The sequence below is a fragment of the Brassica napus genome, chromosome C2 (assembly GCF_020379485.1).
Source record: "Brassica napus cultivar Da-Ae chromosome C2, Da-Ae, whole genome shotgun sequence".
Taxonomy (NCBI): Eukaryota; Viridiplantae; Streptophyta; class Magnoliopsida; order Brassicales; family Brassicaceae; genus Brassica; species Brassica napus.
Genome location: NC_063445.1, coordinates 33,046,512 through 33,061,199, shown reverse-complemented (window position 1 = coordinate 33,061,199; position 14,688 = coordinate 33,046,512). Strand labels below are relative to the sequence as shown.

Here is a 14,688-nt window from a genome sequence, read left to right as displayed (position 1 = left end):
TTCTGCATTGGGTAAATCTTCCCCTCTAAAATGATCATTTACCATCTGCTCAGTACCTACACCATAATCTACATCCGTTCTAATTGGTTCTTCTAATCTAACCGCTGGCTGAGGTTCACTAGTACTACCATGTTCATAATCAGTTTCCCCATGATGATACCAAATTTTGTAACTTCGTGTAAACCCACTCAAATATAGATGAGTCCAAACATCCCACTCTTTAATAACCTTTCTATTTTTACAATTAGAGCAAGGACATCTTAACATACCTGTTTTTGCTTCCGGTTGTCGGTGAACTAACCCCATGAATTCAGTTATACCTCGTTGGTATTCTTCCGTAAGCAATCTCGTGTTCGGATCCAAATGAGGTCGATCGATCCAAGAACGAAAATAATTTGAAGAAGACATATTTTTTATGAATCAAATTCGTGTGTAAATAGAGTAAGAGGGAGGATGAAGATATGAAGTGAATGAAGAGGAAGAGGAGTGCTTGTATTTATAGTTTAAATCCTGCCGACATACCGAGGAAATTCCGACGGAATTCCGACGGACAAAACTAGTTCGTCGGAATTTCCTCGGAATTTTGTAAAATCCCCCAACGGCTCTCCAACGGCTATAATATTTCCTCGGAATTCATCGGTTTTTTCCGAGGAACAGAGTTTTCCTCGGAATTTCCTCGGAATATTCCGACGGACTGTAGTTTCCTCGGAATTCCGTCGGTATATTCCGAGGAAATTCCGAGGCAACCCAATTTTGTGTTTCCTCGGAATTTCCTCGGAAATTCCTCGGTATATTCCGAGGATTTCATTTTCCGTCGGAATGTCCGTCAGAATATCGCTGTTTTCTTGTAGTGTAGTGACAAACATGCTAACTAAGACAAATGATCTACTATAGTAACCATTAATTGCAAGGTTGGGATCCCGGAGATCAATGGTTACTACGGGAACCCCACGGTCATCAAAACAAAAAAAAGGGAGAGCGGCTAGAGTTTTCTAAAGCGACTGGAATGGCGATTCTCTAGATCAAAATTGCTTTGAAATTTTGATCTCCTCCGTATCAATACGCTCCTTGACGTATTGGTTCATCACATTCATTGGTGTATTACGGTGGTTGTTGCTTATAGATGATCAGTTCATCATTTTTTTCTCGTTACTTTTTCTGTTGATTTTGCTAGATCTCCTGGTTCTCATCGGATCTAACGTTCTCTTTGGCTTGTTTCAACTGATCTATTGAAGGCAGTACCGGCCCTGATACCAAGCATTGGAAGCTTGAGATTCCGGCCCAAAATAATATGAGTTATTATTCGGCCTTTATTATTCAAAAACTCTTTATATCGTGGTGGTTTAACCAACTGATATGCTGTCTAAGGTCATAAGTTCGAAACACTTCTTTTACTATTCATCTCTTTTTTTTTAAAACATATCTATTATCGGCCATAATTTTATTTTGGGCTTCTGGTCCTAATATTTACCAGGCCGGCACTGATTGAAGGTATCACTACCTCGAAGGTTTCATCAGGCCTACCCTATCAATCAGGTTCTCTGACCTAGCTATGCTCGACAGAAGAGAGACTGAAGATGGCGGCCTCTGATCTAAACGTTTTTTGGCGTTAGATTTCACCTTCTGGCTGCAGCAGATCATCGTTTCTATCCAGTTATCTTGTCTTCATTATCATGACACCGCAATCTCGAGTTTCCTCACTAATTTAGTCGAACATCCCACTACTGGATCTTTCCATAAGACTCTTACATACGTCGATTTGTGAAACCATATCCTCGCATGGGTCCATCAAACCATGTTAGATCTGCTCATATGGAAGATACAAAAGGGAAAGGTATTATTTATGAGGATGACGATGAGCCTATTATGTTGGAGGAACAAGATGATTCTCATACAATCCGAAAGTTTCGTATGTCTCTCATTGGAAAATTTCTCAATCCTAAAAATCAGAATGTTGAGAAACTGTTACAATTTATGCCCACTCAATGGAAAATGGAAGATCGTATCACTGCGAATGATCTTGGTAATGGGAAGTTTCTGTTTAATTTCTCATCAGAGGATGACATTCAAGAAGTTCTAAGGCAAGTTCCTTTTCACTATAACTTTTGTATGTTTGGTTTGGTGCGATGGGAACCCATTGTGCATGATGACTATCCTTGGATCATCCCATTTTGGGTGGAGATTACCGGCATACCTCTTCATCTATGGACTGTGAAGAACATTGGTGGGAGACTTGGTCACATTGATACTATGGAGTTATCTGCGGGTAGGCTGCTAATAGATGTTGATTAAAGAAAGCCTCTTGTGTTTGCAAGAAAGGTACAATCCACAAGCGAAGATGAAGTGACATGCAAGATCAGGTATGAATTGTTGTTCAAGCATTGAAATTACTGCGGTCTGATGACTCATGAAGAGTCATATTGCTCCAAGAAATTAGAAGAGACAAAATCTCAACTGGCTAAGACTGATCTCTTTTCTCGTGTACAACTCCCTCAGCATAATAGCACTCGTCAGACATTGTTGTCGGATCATAATGGGCGACTTCAGCATCACGATCGTTATGACAAGAGATATAATGATCAGAGCTCTCAACTGAACCACGGTGAAGCTATTCCGTTCAATGCACAATGTACATACCATCGTAGGTACGTTCGAGATGATAGACATGGCTCACTAATAGGGATGGAGGTGGAGAAAAACATCGATATGGAGACAAGTATGGTGCGGTGAGGACATTTACTGCAGGGTATAGAGATCTTATGCTCCATATGAGCATAAGAAATATCAAAAATGGCGAGAGAAGTAGCACCGAGCTGAGGAAGCTGGTAGGTTTAAACCACAAAAGTCGTTTCTCATTTCAGAGGGTTCGTCTAGCAATGTGTCCCTAAGGATTAATGATACTGTATTGGAGAAACCCAACGATATGGGATATGGAAAATAGTACCATAGTTACTCCTTCTCATATTGATCTTCATAACGAGGAGAACGTAATGATATGTGGTCGTGAAGTTGTAAAGGCGATAACTTTCTCTCCTATGGAGGAAGAGAATCATGAGAATTCTAATAATGAAGATCAAATGATTGATGCGCTTCAGGATATGGATATTTTTGGATCTTCTAGTATTGCGTTCGCTGATCATGATTCGAGGATGGTATGTGATGATGAAGGTAATGATTTACTTGGAGAAGATCTTAAGTAGATGGAGATAAAGGCTGTGAGTTCGGAGAGTTCTGGTTCAAAGGTGGGTCGCAAACCTAGAGGTCAATCGTCAAGCCGAAGTGGAACATGATTGGGTGTACGTGCTGGAGCGCCTTTCATATTGCAGATCAAAAAGGCCGCGTTCCTGCATAGAGGCTCACCAAGAACACGCCAGTCGTCTCCAGCGAATTTTCCTTCATATGAGGTAAGTAAAAGCTAGTGGAATCGACACAGGGGTACGAGTAAAGCAACCAACTGTTCTCTCCAAGATAATGGTTTGGAGGGGTCCAAAAAACCCCTCAAAAATCATATATGAGGATAATCAGTTGGAACTGTCGAGGGATTGGAAACAACCTTACAGTTCGATGCCTTACGAAGATGTGTCAGAAGCATCACCCATAACTTGTGTTCCTTTCTGAGAAGAAGAACACGAGCTTGCTGTTGCAAAACATTCATGCCAACTTAGGTTGGATCATTTGTTTATCGTTGAGCCACTTGGTCTCAGCAGAGGTTTAGTTTTTTTTTTTTCTATGGATGAATTTCAGGTTAATATTTTATTTTCGAATAACATAATGATTGACATTAAGGCAGTCATTGATGGATATGACGTTTGTTTATGGACACCCAGTACTAGAAAGAAGAGAACAAGTTTCGGAACGTCTTACGCGTTTCTCAACAACAAAAAATGGACATTGGTTTATGATAGGAGAGTTTAATGAAATCACTGGCCATAATGAAAATAAAGGAGGAAGACAACGTTCAGACAACTCATTTTTATTTTTTAGGTAGATGTTACGCGATTGTGGGATGCTGGAATTCCCATTTACGGGGAACATGTTATCATGAGTAGGAAAGAGAGCAGAAAGAACAACTGTTAGATGCCGCCTAGACAAAGTTATTGGAAATGAAGATTGGCATGAGAAATTCTCTTTTTCTGCGGTAAAGTATATGAGGCTCTGGGGATCAAATCATCATCAAATCCTAGCGGACATCCTCACGAAACTAATAAGGAAATAAAAAAAAAATTCAAATTTGACAAAAAGTGGCTGGATAATGAGGAACTTTGGCAAGTCATTCTTGGGGGATGAAAATCTCCAGATCTTCCACCTGATGCAAATATTATGGAGCACATTTTGAGCTGCCGCAAAGCCTTGAGTTAATGGAGGAGAGAGGACAATATAAACTCATAAAAGCTTGTGGAAGATCTAAAAGAGAAGGTGGAAGGTCTGTACTCGAATGATGATGCTGTAACTGTGGAAATAACAGAAGCATTAAAGAAACTATCAGATGCTCTTAAAATAGAGGAGATTTTCTGGAAACAGAAATACAAAAAATTGAGTTTTCTGGCTAAGAGAAGGCGACATAATTACAGTTTTTCCATGCATTGATAAATCAAAGGAGAGGAGGGAATAAAATCACACAGCTTTTAGATACAAATAAGAAAGTTGTTGAGGATGAGGAAGGATTGGTAGCCATTGTTACTAATTATTTTAGGAAAATATTTGAGTCCTCTAACCGAGAAGATATAGAGGAAGCACTATTAGAGGTATCCACAACGATAACTGATTCAATTAATGATGACTTTACAGCTCCGGTCACTGAATGAGAGGTCAAATTAGTACTTTTTGTTATGCATCTCGAGAACGCGCCAAAGCCAGATGGGATGACAGCTCTATTCTATCAGAAATTCAGGGATATTGTAAAGGAGGATTTAACTAAATATGATTAATCAATTCCTTTTCGAAGGTTTGATGGTGAATGACTTAAATGATACATTTATCTGCATAATCCCGAAGACAACTTAACCGAATGATATGTCTAAGTTCCGAACCATAAGCTTGTGCAATGTTAGATACAAGATAATCTCCAAAGTCCTATGCCAGAGATTAAAGAAAGTTCTACAAGATTGAATTTCAGAAACTCAGTCAGCCTTTGTTGCTGGAAGATAGATTTAAGATAATATTATGATTGCCCAAGAGATGTTCCATTTCCTGAGAACTAAACCTAGTGGACGCAATAAAAAGATAACCATTAAGACGGATATGAGTAAAGCGTGTGATAGGATGGAGTGGTCATTCATCAAAGCAGTAATGCGGAAAATGGGATTCTCATATACATGGATTGGATGGATTATGCACTGTATAACTTTAGTTAAGTACAAGGTGCTTATGAATGGTCAACCAAGGGAAAATACTGTCCCAGAGAGAGGTCTACGTCAAGGAGATCTTTTGTCTCCTTTCATCTTTATTTTATGCACGAAAGCGCTCGTTAGCTTTCATAATCATTTAGAGAACCAAGGGAGGAAAAAAGTATGTGTGTTGCACGCACGTGCCCCTTGTATCCCACCTTCTCTTTGCTAATGATAGTCTTTTCTTCTGCAAGGCGGAACTCCGTGAGTGTGAATTAGTGATGAAAGTAGTCAGAAAATATGGAAAAGCATCAGGGCAATGTATCAACTTTGAGAAACCCTCTTCACTCTTTAGTAGGAGGATCGGGGCAAATGTCAGATAGCACATTAAGGATACACTTGGAATTCAGAACAAAGGAAGAATGGAGACGTACTTTGGAATTCCAGAAGATATGGGCAGATCCAAATGCAAATTCTTTGCATTTCTCAAGGACAAATTAATGCACAGAGTTAATGGATAGACATGAAGATGGCTTTCAAAAGGAGACAAGGAAGTTTTGATTAAATCTATCATGCTAGCTCTACCGACATATGTTATGTCTACCTTCTTATCCCCGTTGGAGATAGTGAAACCCTCGCGAGTGCCATTGCACAATTCTAGTGGAGTTCAAACTCCCCAGAGAGAGGAATTTACTGGGCAAAATGGGAAAAACTCTGTTTAACAAGGGAGAAGGGCGGGATTTGTTTCCATATGATCCATGAATTCAACCTGGCTTTATTAACAAAACAACTATGAAGGCTAGTTCAAAACCCAGATTTGTTAGTGGCTCGAGTATTGAAGGGAAGATACTACAGAATGAGTCCGCCTTTACAAACAATCTTTGTTAACCAGTCCATCATATGTGTGGACCAGTATCGCAGCGGCATGAAAGCTATTTCTATTGAGAATCAGAAAAATATACATTCTGCATATGAGGTCAAGGTGTGGGAAGATCCTTGTATGCCGGCTCGCCCTTCAGCCCCAGTTTTACACCAGAACATGAGAGTCATCGACCTTATTAATCAGAAATCAAAGGAATAGGACGTTCGGCTACTGGAGGATTATGTTGCCCCTGCATATATACCTTTCATAAGGAGTTTCACCATAAGCTTAACTCATCGCCGTAACACCTTCTGTTGGAACTACACTAAAAATGGCAAGTACACGGTTAAATCTGGATACTAGGTAGCTCAAAACTTATTGAAGCATGAGGAAGAGAAGGAGGTAATGGAACCAAGTATGACTAAGCTTCATGTCTTTGCTTGGACGATAAATGCACCTCAAAAGATATGTCATCTTATATGGCAATTGATAACAGTTCATGTGGCAGTAACGAGGAATTTGATACGTCGTAATATGAGATGCGATAAATGTTGCCCACAATGTGGAGACCTGAAGAGTCTGTTAGTCATGCCATCTTCGAATGCTCGCCAGCTTTACAAGCTTGGTCTTTATCAGCGACACCACCAAGTCCATATATCTTTCCGGTATCAAATATTTATGCTAATATGGATTTCCTTTTCTGGAGAAAGAACAACATTGTCGAGCCAGAATTAGACAGGGATCGTTATCCTTGGATAATCTGGTATATCTGGAAGGTCCCAAATGACAAACTCTTTAGGGGGATAGACATGGATCCATTGGAGCTAGTTCGTTATGTAGAGAGTGAGTGTCAAACCTGGTTCAATGCAAACGAGAGTGTGCCACCTATTCCAGAAAATCAATGTATTGAGGAACCTCAAGTCTTAAGCTTGGGTAACATCTTCATGATAGATGGGTCCTAGAAAGCCACTGCACAGTTCAACGGGTGTGGATGGGTTTGGATGGGTTTGGATGGATAGCTTGGAAAAAGTTCAACGTATGGAGATACAAAATTATCCAAGGCAAGAGTCTGCCTTACATTCAGAAGTGGAAGCACTATGATGGGCGATGGAGAGTATGCTTCAGCATTCTACATTTAAGAGCTTCAGGACATATATATTGCAAGGATTTGATCGCCATGATAATGGAGCCTCATACTTGGTAAAACTTTGCAACAAAATTAAAGAAGATAGAGATGTGCAGATATGCTTCCCGGATTTCAAGATCATTTATATTCCACGAGCGTAAAATCAGATTTCAGATTCTTTAGTTAGAATTACAAGATCTCTTTATAGAAGCTTTGTTTTATTGATTGTTCTATTCCGATCTAGCTAGGAATACAATAGTCCTAAGAAAAAAAAATACTAGTTAAAAAAAAATAAAAAATAAAAAATAAAAATAGAATATGAAAACATTGTACAAAAAAATAATATAACATTGTGTTGTTTTGTCCCATGCCGGAACGTAACTTACGCTTGTGAGAGAAGCCGTTGCATGTTTGTTAGCGAACACTCAAATTATTTCCATTATTTTATTTTAGTCAACTAAAATTCTCATTTCATTCCCCCTTTGTCAGATGCTTTCTCTATTTTACAATAAATAATATGTCGTGAATGAAGAGGGGAACTTGTGTATATTATTAGGTCGACCAACTGGTCTTTATATACATATGGTAATGACGGTCTAAGTACTGGATCGACATGAGATCGTACTTATCCTTAACTAGATAATGACTAGCAATACGTAAGATAAACACCAACTATAATGTAGATAAACACAAGAGTAGATAGGCGCCAGTAAGATCCTGCGGATGGGCTTGGCCCGTCTTGCTACACGGGCTGATAAATGGGTCGATCACTAAATGGTTTATAACACTCCCCCTTGATCGACACATCCGGTCAAAGCTCATTCATGCTTTGGATGTTGCCTCATTAAAACCTCTCTTGACAAACCCAAAACCCAATGTGGTAAAAGGAAAAACAAGACAGGAAAAAGAGTACAACACATGAACTCCCCCTGATGAATGCATCACTGAAGATCCTTCAGTCGACGCATGCCTATCTTCCATATGAGCTTCTTGAACGTTGAGGTTGGTAGTGACTTGGTGAAGAAGTCGGCTGAATTCTCACTCGAACGGACTTGCAATACTTGGACCTCTCCTGCCTTCTGAAGCTCGTGTGTAAAGAAGAACTTAGGAAGAATATGTTTCGTCCTATCTCCTTTAATGTATCCATCCTTAAGCTGTGCGATGCATGCTGTGTTATCCTCGTATAGGATGGTCGGTGGATCCTTTCCTTTGATCATACCACAAGTGGTACGAATATGCTGTGTCATGGATCTCATCCATACACTCTCACGGCTGGCTTCATGCATGGCTAATATTTCTGCGTGGTTAGAGGATGTGGCTGCCATGGTCTGCTTCATGGACCGCCAGGATATAGCTGTCCCACCGTGTGTAAAAACATAACCAGTCTGAGATCTAGCATAATGTGGATCAGAGAGATAACCTGCATCAGCAAAACCAACTAAATCTTCCTTAGATTTGTTAGTAAACATAAGACCCAAGTCTTTCGTTCCTTGTAGGTAACGAAGTATATGTTTAATCCCGTTCCAGTGCCTTTGGGTCGGACAGGAGCTGAACCTAGAAAGTAAGTTCACAGCAAAGCTGATGTCTGGTCGTGTGTGGCCAGCTAAATACATCAGAGCTCCTATGGCACTGAGATAAGGCACTTCGGGACCAAGGACTTCCTCATTTTTCTTCTTCGGACCAAATGGGTCAGTGTCCGGACCAAGACTTCTCACGACCATGGGGCTAGTCAATGGGTGAGACTGGTCCATATTAAATCTTTTGAGTACTTTTTCTGTATATGCCTTTTGATGCACAAGAATTCCATCTTTCATATACTCAAGTTGCAATCCCAAACAAAACTTTGTTTTTCCAAGATCTTTCATCTCGAATTCTTTCTTGAGATATTCAACAGTTTGGGAAATTTCTCCAGAGGTTCCTAGGATATTTAAATCATCTACATATACTGCAATGATTACAAAACCCTTATTGAACTTCTTTATGAATATGCATGGGCAGATCTGGTCGTTTTTGTATCCTTCTTTCAGGAGATATTCGGACAGTCTATTGTACCACATTCGACCTGATTGCTTTAATCCATAAAGAGACTTGTTCAATCTGATACAATGTTGTTCTCGAGAACTCTCTTTGTTTTTCAATTCAATACCATCTGGAATTTTCATGTATATCTCATTATCCAGTGGACCATATAAGTAGGCAGTTACAACATCCATTAACCGCATATCAAGACCTTCTCTTACAGCCAGACTTATTAGAAATCTTAAGGTCGTAGCATCCACCACAGGGGAATAAGTTTCCTCATAATCTATTCCTGGTCTTTGTGAGAATCCTTGTGCAACAAGTCGTGCTTTATATCTCACAACTTCTCCTTTCTCATTTCTTTTTCTCACAAAAACCCATTTGTATCCCACTGGTTTTATGTTGTGAGGTGTCCGGATGATCTGTCCAAACACTCCTCTCTTTTTCAGTGATTCTAACTCCACATTAATGGCTTCTTTCCATTTCAACCAATCTGGTCGTTGCATACATTCTAGTATAGATGTGGGTTCTAGATCCTTATTATCCATCAATTCGACTGCTACATTATAAGCAAATATATCACTCATGTCGACATGTTTTCTGTTCCATTTCCTTCCAGACATGACATAATTTATTGAGATCTCATTATTGTCAGGAACTTCATTACCTTGATTCTTAGCGTCCCAAGTATCTTTTGGTGGTACATGAGTTTCCTTTTCCATGTCTAGAGTTTCCACTTTGTCGGATTTCTTTGCACTCTTTCTTTTCCGAACTTCTTTGTCTTTGGAACCTACTGGTCTACCACGTTTCAATTGTGGTTTAGACGTAGTAGCAGCCTGATTATGTCCATCACGGACATCAAGTCTTATTGGTGCATTTGCAGCTGGTATGTATGACTTGGTTACTCTATTTGGGTCAGCAAAGGAATCTGGCAATCTGTTAGCTAGCTCTTGAAGATGTATAATCTTCCGGACTTCTAGATCACAATCTCTAGTCCGAGGATCCTGCCATGTTAAGGATGTTTGATTCCATTTTATATCCTGTACCAGCTTACCATAATCTCCCCCTAATGCTGGATACTGGGATTCATCAAAATGACAATCCGCGAACCTGGCCTTAAACAAATCACCTGTTGTTGGCTCTAGGTACTTAATAATAGAAGGGGAATCGTATCCAACATATACTCCCATCCTCCTCTGAGGTCCCATCTTTGTTCTCTGTGGTGGTGCTATAGGCACTTGGACGGCACATCCAAAAACTCTTAGATGGGATATATCTGGCTCATGACCCGTTAGTAGTTGGGATGGCGAGTATTTGTGCTCACTAGATGGCCTGATGCGAATTAGCTCAGCTGCATGTAGTACTGCATGTCCCCAAGCTGATACTGGGAGTTTGGTATTCATTAAGAGTGGCCGGGCAATCAGCTGGATCCGTTTTATAAAGGATTCAGCCAGGCCATTCTGAGTATGGACATGTGCTACAGAATGCTCCACACTTACCCCCATGGACATACAATAGTCATTAAAAGCTTGGGAAGTGAATTCACTTGCATTGTCTAGACGTATAGTCTTTAATGGAAAATCTGGAAAATGTGCTCTCAGTCTTATTATCTGAGCCAGCAATCTTGCAAGTGCTAGATTACGAGTTGATAGGAGACAAACATGTGACCATCTTGTGGATGCATCAATCAGGACCATAAAATATCTAAATGTCCCACAGGGTGGGTGTATTGGTCCACAAATATCAACTTGTATTCTTTCTAGGAAATTTGTCACTTCCTTATTCACTTTGGTACGTGATGGCTTAGTAATTAGTTTCCCTTGTGAGCATGCTTCACATGTGATATTCTTAGGGATAACTCTTTTTGTTTTCAAACTGTGACCATTTGAATTTGATATGAGTTTTCGCATCATGTTCGAACCGGGGTGTCCCAGCCGATTGTGCCAAAGAGTGAACTCTTCTTTGAATTCTTTATTCAAGACGGCATTAGCCTCAACAAGACTGGTCTGGGCATAATAAAGACCAGTCCCACACGCAGGTATAGTCTCAAAGACTTTCTTATTGCCTTGGGTGATTTTATAAATCTGTAGGAATTCTTTACTTCCTTCACCCATTGTTTCGATGTGGAAACCATTCAGTCTTATGTCTTTAAAGCTCAATAGACTTCTGTTTGAGCTAGGTGAGTACAAAGCATCTTCAATCTCAAGATGTGTACCTTTTGGCAATAAGATATTGGCGTGGCCATAGCCTTCAATTAAGCTAGCCGTGCCAGCTATAGTGGTGATGTTAGCTACCTTATGTGTGAGATGTATGAAAAATCGTTTGTCTCTCAAAATGGTGTGGCTGGTGCCACTGTCCACCACGATTGTATCCATTCCACTTTTCATTCTTCAAAAACAATAATCATAAAGTTAATGAACAATAATAAAATTTTCAGAGATGGTATCTTTAATGATCTAATTCTTAGGCATATGAGAAATGAAAAAAAAAATTATTCATTCATAAGGATAAAGTTAAATCCAAAGCCAAACACTGATAAACAATCTTAAAGAACACCAAATCCAGGGGAAAACAATAAAAAAACGATATGGAATTTTAATTCCTTATTTCAGTATGTCTGAAGTTTCAAACTCCATGTGATCAACTTTGTCTGACTCGTGCTGGTGATCCTGGACGTCTTCCAAGTCATCATCATCATCACCATCATATCCCGGGTCTCGAACCATGTTAGCTTCCGGGTTTCTTTTTAAGCTCTCCATGTAAAGCTCACACAAATGCTTAGGAGTTCGGCAATTCTTTGCCCAATGATTACCCATACCACATCTGTGGCATCGATCAGCTTTGATCTGTGGTTTAAAAGACACACTACGGCCTCGGCCACGACCACGGCTAAAGCCGGGTGTGGTACCGCGACCACGTCCTCGCCCGTGTGCTTTAAAAGAACCACGACCTCGTCCTTGACTTCTTCCACGGTTTGGACCGGGATGGTCATTGTGTTGGACAAGGTTACTCTCTTTCTTTGGCTCTATAGCCAGCTTAGAGATGTCGGGTAATGGAGCTGTACCAGGAGGTCTCATCTCACTGTTTTTCAATAACAGTTCGTTGTTAGCTTCAGCCAACAAGAGACATTCTATCAACTCAGTATATGTGGCGAAATTCCTCTCTCTGTACTGCTGTTGCAATACCATGTTGGTTTGAGGAAACGTGGAGAGAGTTTTATTAAGCATCTCTTCCTCGGTTACTTTTTCACCACATAACCTTAACAAGGACACAATTCTGAACAGGACTGAGTTGTACTCGTCTACTGATTTGTAGTCCAAGAACCTTATGTGTTTCCAATCATATTGAGCCTTTGGAAGCAACACCGTTTTCTGGTGGTCATATCTTCGCTGTAAAGCGATCCAAAGGTCATATGGATTTTCCATGGTCATGTACTGAGTTTTCAAGTTCTCTTGGAGATGGTGGCGTATCATGTAGATAGCTCTATACTTGTCTTTGTCACTGGAATTGTTGTCTTTGGTGATTGTGTCACCAAGATCTTTTGATCGCAGCATGATCTTTGCATCAAGCGCCCATTCCAGGTAGTTGTCACCATTGCTTTTCAAAGCACTGAAATCAAGATTCGCAATCTTTGACATCTGAAAAATATTTGTAGTTTATCCCCATTAGTAAGAAAATAATCGGATCATTCACATACTCTTTCAGTCGGATACAAGCAATGCAAGTAAATAACAATATTTTTTTTCAATGATCCAAACGATTTCATGTATATGCAGGAAGGTAAAGTTAAACCTATACATCTAGGATAAAGTTAAATCCATTGCATGAAATCTGATCAGTTTTATCAATTTTCGACATGAAAGTAAACTAATCAGTATGAATGATCTATCCTAATCAGATGATTTCATGTGATATGCAGGAAGGTAAAGTTAAACCTATACAAAATCGAGATAAAGTTAAATCCATGCATGAAATCAGATTAGTATACATTTTCAAAAAAAATGCAATCATTTCTTACTTTTATTTGTTTTCGATATTTATCATATTAAATATAATGATTTGATAATGCTAGTATATCAATAATAATCTGAAATTTATTTATTTTCAGATAAATACTAGCAATTCCTATTCCTAGTAGGATTAGGAAAAAAAATAAATCGATATTTTTCTGATAAATGCTGAAAATCCTATTTTTTTTTTTAAGATAAAGATATAAGGTTTAAAAAAATAGGAAAATCGAATTAAAATATATAATATATTGTTTTCAGTCGGATTTATCAAAAAAATCGGATTTATCTTTAAAATTTCATATTTATCTATAAGAAAAATCGGATTTATCTTAAAAAATATTAAAAAAAATTCTTTCAAATTTGAGACAGGTTCTAGTCGATTTCAACATATCAGAGAAAGACTTTAAACATTCAAGAACAAGTTTCTAATGCAAGCAAACAATCAGATTAACTTGATGCAGCAGTCGGATATGTAAAAAAATTGGTGTAATTGTCAACCTAAAAGGTTCTAGCAATTAACTCACATCAGGAAGATTAAAAAAAATCAAACAAGCTTAAACAGGGTGAAACAAGACGAGATTTAAGATTTGAAAATAGATTAGGGTTTTAGATTTTATTCTGCAAAGACATACGGCTAGATGTAGCTGTATGTATGCGGCTGAGGGTTTAAATCCTTTTTGTTTTGTTTTGAGTTTTCTGAAGATACCTGAACCTTTTGTGATGAGTTGAACGGTCTGTGAGGAGAGAGAGCTGCTGCTGGTTGCTGACAGAGAGAAAAGGAGGCGACTGGAAGAGCTTTAGGAGTCACCGGAAAATAACAAGAGATCGTTTGGTTTCTGTTTTATGGGTGGTGGATTTTTGGAAGGGTTTAGAGACAAGGTCGTGCTGATAACGTGTTGTGAATGAAGAGGGGAACTTGTGTGTATTATTAGGTCGACCAACTGGTCTTTATATACATATGGTAATGACGGTCTAAGTACTGGATCGACATGAGATCGTACTTATCCTTAACTAGATAATGACTAGCAATACGTAAGATAAACACCAACTATAATGTCGATAAACACAAGAGTAGATAGGCGCCAGTATGATCCTGCGGATGGGCTTGGCCCGTCTTGCTACACGGGCTGATAAATGGATCGATCACTAAATGGTTTATAACATAATAAAATTTTAAAAATTATCTACTTTTTCTAAATTATAACATCATTTATCATCTACTTAAACACAATTTAATTAATAATAAATAATCTACAAAATAGACATAGTTAAACATCTATTAATTTTGCATCAAAAATAAAATTTATCTTAAGATTAAATCATATAATTGTTCACATCTGAAAT

General features: G+C 38.8%; 2 protein-coding genes across 2 annotated transcripts; one reads left to right on the top strand and one right to left on the bottom strand.

Moving 5' to 3' along the window:
* Positions 1 to 1,779: 1,779 nt before the first annotated feature.
* LOC125582350 lies at positions 1,780 to 2,292 on the top strand. Its single transcript, XM_048749009.1, has one exon. The coding sequence runs from the start codon at positions 1,780 to 1,782 to the stop codon at positions 2,290 to 2,292; it is 513 nt and encodes a 170-aa protein (XP_048604966.1).
* Positions 2,293 to 11,937: 9,645 nt separating this feature from the next.
* LOC106350698 lies at positions 11,938 to 12,972 on the bottom strand. The gene has a single exon (XM_013790548.3). It carries the CDS (start codon positions 12,970 to 12,972, stop codon positions 11,938 to 11,940), a length of 1,035 nt encoding a protein of 344 aa, XP_013646002.3.
* Between the last annotated feature and the right edge of the window lie 1,716 nt (positions 12,973 to 14,688).

What these genes read in the sequence shown, in the direction of transcription:
- LOC125582350 (XM_048749009.1), top strand. Translation starts at nt 1,780, where the DNA reads ATGGGTCCATCAAACCATGTTAGATCTGCTCATATGGAAGATACAAAA.
- LOC106350698 (XM_013790548.3), bottom strand. Translation starts at nt 12,972, where the DNA reads ATGTCAAAGATTGCGAATCTTGATTTCAGTGCTTTGAAAAGCAATGGT.